The 2795-nt window shown below is 34.9% G+C and overlaps 1 protein-coding gene across 1 annotated transcript; it reads left to right on the top strand.

Annotated features, from left to right (window-relative positions):
• Nucleotides 1-876: 876 nt before the first annotated feature.
• Nucleotides 877-2491, top strand: LOC136216656 (F-box protein CPR1-like). The gene has a single exon (XM_066003208.1). The coding sequence runs from the start codon at nucleotides 1239-1241 to the stop codon at nucleotides 2379-2381; it is 1143 nt and encodes a 380-aa protein (XP_065859280.1). The 5' UTR covers nucleotides 877-1238; the 3' UTR covers nucleotides 2382-2491.
• The last annotated feature ends 304 nt before the right edge of the window (nucleotides 2492-2795 follow it).

Below are 2795 nucleotides of genomic sequence, written 5' to 3'. Positions count from 1 at the left end.
TTTATTAAACTGTCTTTTCGGTTATGAATTTTGTAATCTACACTTCACATGTGAGTCATTTTATCACTCAATAGTAACAAATCATAAACATATGATTAGACGTGATTTAAAAAAAATTATAAATATATTGTTTATTGTACAAGCTGGAAAATAAAAATTCAAAAAAATTCCCCGAATGTATAAATATTAACCTTCAATTTTATTATTAAATCATAAAAAATGTGATTTTTTTAAACGAATTGATGTACAACTGGTGCAAAAATAAGGAACAAAATATCAATGCTTTATAATAATGTTTGAGATTGATCAAACATGCAAATGTTAGGGGTAGAATTGCTCTTAATTGCCAACGTTAAGGGTAAAATTGTACCATTTAAATGTTAAATGTAAAATTGCTCCTAACCGTAAATGTTAGAGGTACTTTTGCAACTTATCCCTACATAGTTTAATTCATATTTTAATTATATTTATATAATAAATTATTTAATAAAAAATAAAAATCTGATTAATCCTAGATTAATCCATGAGGGTCTTGTCTGTCCGTCTAGCGCCTAACGCCTTTTACAACCTTACTCTTTAGACACCTCAACACTCTCTGAATCTTCTAGCATATCCTCAACTCGACATTGATGGGTTTCAAGACGCTCAGTATATTATTTGATCTTAAACCCGGCAAGCACCGTATGAATATATATATATATATATATATATATATATATATATATATATATATATATTGTATTGTTAAAAATATAAAATATAATATATATAATATAAAAATAAAAATAAAAATAAAAAAATTAAAGGAAACAACAAAAGAAATAAAAGAAGGGCATTGAACATGTCTTCCCTGCAACACAACACAGCTCTCACCATTTGTAATCCAACGGGAAAGTCTTTTTCCTTTTGCCTTAAATTCTCAGATCCATCACAGTGAAAAGAAATTAAAAAGAGGGAGAATATTGGAGAAGAAAGATCATGGCAGAATCAGTGGGGATATTGTTCAGTATGAAATTCAATCTAACAACTGTGATTATTCCTTCCTTCTCTTAATGTTTCTGCTGCTTTCTTTTTGAAAATCAGTAAAATACAAAAGCACAGCTTTACTTTACAGTTTGAAAATTAGGGCAAAGGGTAATAGATGTCATTTTTCCTTTCTTTTTCATTATATATTGGTGCTGCCTCTTCTTCAACCTCACTCACCTTCTCCATTTCATCACTTCTCATCAGTTTCAGCCATGGCTTTTGTATTCAAACACCTTCCTGAAGAAATCATTGTTGATATCTTTTCTCGTCTACCTCTCAAATACCTGGTCAGATGCAGAGCTGTGGCTAAACCATGGCTTCACTTCCTCACCATCTCCACCTTCCCTCAGTGGCTCCTCCAACGGCACATTTCCTGTGATCCACTTATCCCTTGCCCTCATGACCAGAGCTTCCTCATGCTCACTTACGACACCCATGGTTACATAGACAACAGACCTGAGTGCAAGTTACTGGCTATGGGTGGAGGAAGCCAGGAAAGAAATTTTAGAGTTGCTTCAGAGATCAATTCGCCTCTCATCAGAGGAAAAATCTCTTACCAGATCAAAACGGCTTGCTGTAATGGATTGTTGTGTTTGTTAATCGATGATGATAATTCTCTTGTTTTATGGAATCCATCCACTGGAGGTCATAAATCAATCCCTGTCCCTGAGGTTTCTTATTTCCCTCGTGGTGTTTGTGGCCTCGGATATGATCCGGTAACTGATGATTATAAAGTGGTAACCATTCTCCATAAGAAGGTTATGCATGTTTTCTCTGTGAAGAACAACCACTGGAGAAGAATTGGGGATTTTCCTAACATGATTGGACTTCCCTACGTTTTCTTCGAGGAGGGAATTCCAATCAATGGAAGTCTTTACTGGACTGGCACTAGGATGTACAAAATTGGGGATTTGATTATCCGTCTCAACCTATCGAATAATCGATTGACAGAGGTCCCTCTTCCGCCGTATGAATGGAAGCAAGAGAAGGCGAGTTGCAAATTGATGACAGAACTTAACTTGTTAGCCTGGGGAAACTCTCTGTGTGTTCATAGTCAGTTTGATCAATCAATGTGGGTTTTGAAAGAGGATGAAGACAGAGAAAACGGTGGAATCAGATACATCTGGACGCATATGATGACTCTACCGAAGATATCATACCATGATTATCTACTTCAACCAAGGTGTTTCACCAAAAGTGGAAAACTTGTTGTGTTTGTGAAAAGCAGAAATTATGTCTTGTTCGATGGGAGAGGTTATGAAGACCTTCATGTTGAAGGCCTCGTTGATAGTTACCATAGCAGTGTTGTATACAATCAGAGTTTGATTTCTCCTCAATTCCTTGGACGAAATTGATTTTTTTTATTAGTATGTTTGTTGTCTTTTATTGAATTTTAATATGTAAGAGTTTTATCTATGTCTGCCTTATTTGTTTTAGTTCTATCTTTTCCAGTTTTATGTTTTTATCTTTCTCTTCTCTGAATTCATGATTTTTCTTTTAGTTATTTAATGGTTTTAAACAATAAAATAAATGCAGTACAACTAGAGCGGGTTTTAAGGGGGCTCAGTCTAGGCGGCCACCTATGTAAGGGTGGCAATGGGGCAGGATGAGAAGGGGAATGTGTTTCTCATTCTGTCCTTAATATTTACGGGAAAGGTTTTATAGAATCCTTATTAAGTATCGTGGTGATTTTTTGATCCCATCCCCTCCATCCCTATATGGTTTTGGGAATGGTTCGGGGAATCTTCATGCCCAAAAAATTGATAAAT

Source organism: Euphorbia lathyris, chromosome 2, assembly GCF_963576675.1.
Source record: "Euphorbia lathyris chromosome 2, ddEupLath1.1, whole genome shotgun sequence".
In the NCBI taxonomy this organism is placed as follows: domain Eukaryota; kingdom Viridiplantae; phylum Streptophyta; class Magnoliopsida; order Malpighiales; family Euphorbiaceae; genus Euphorbia; species Euphorbia lathyris.
Note: the sequence above shows the minus strand (reverse complement) of the source record. Positions and strands in the feature narration are given on the sequence as shown.

What these genes read in the sequence shown, in the direction of transcription:
- LOC136216656 (XM_066003208.1), top strand. Translation starts at nt 1,239, where the DNA reads ATGGCTTTTGTATTCAAACACCTTCCTGAAGAAATCATTGTTGATATC.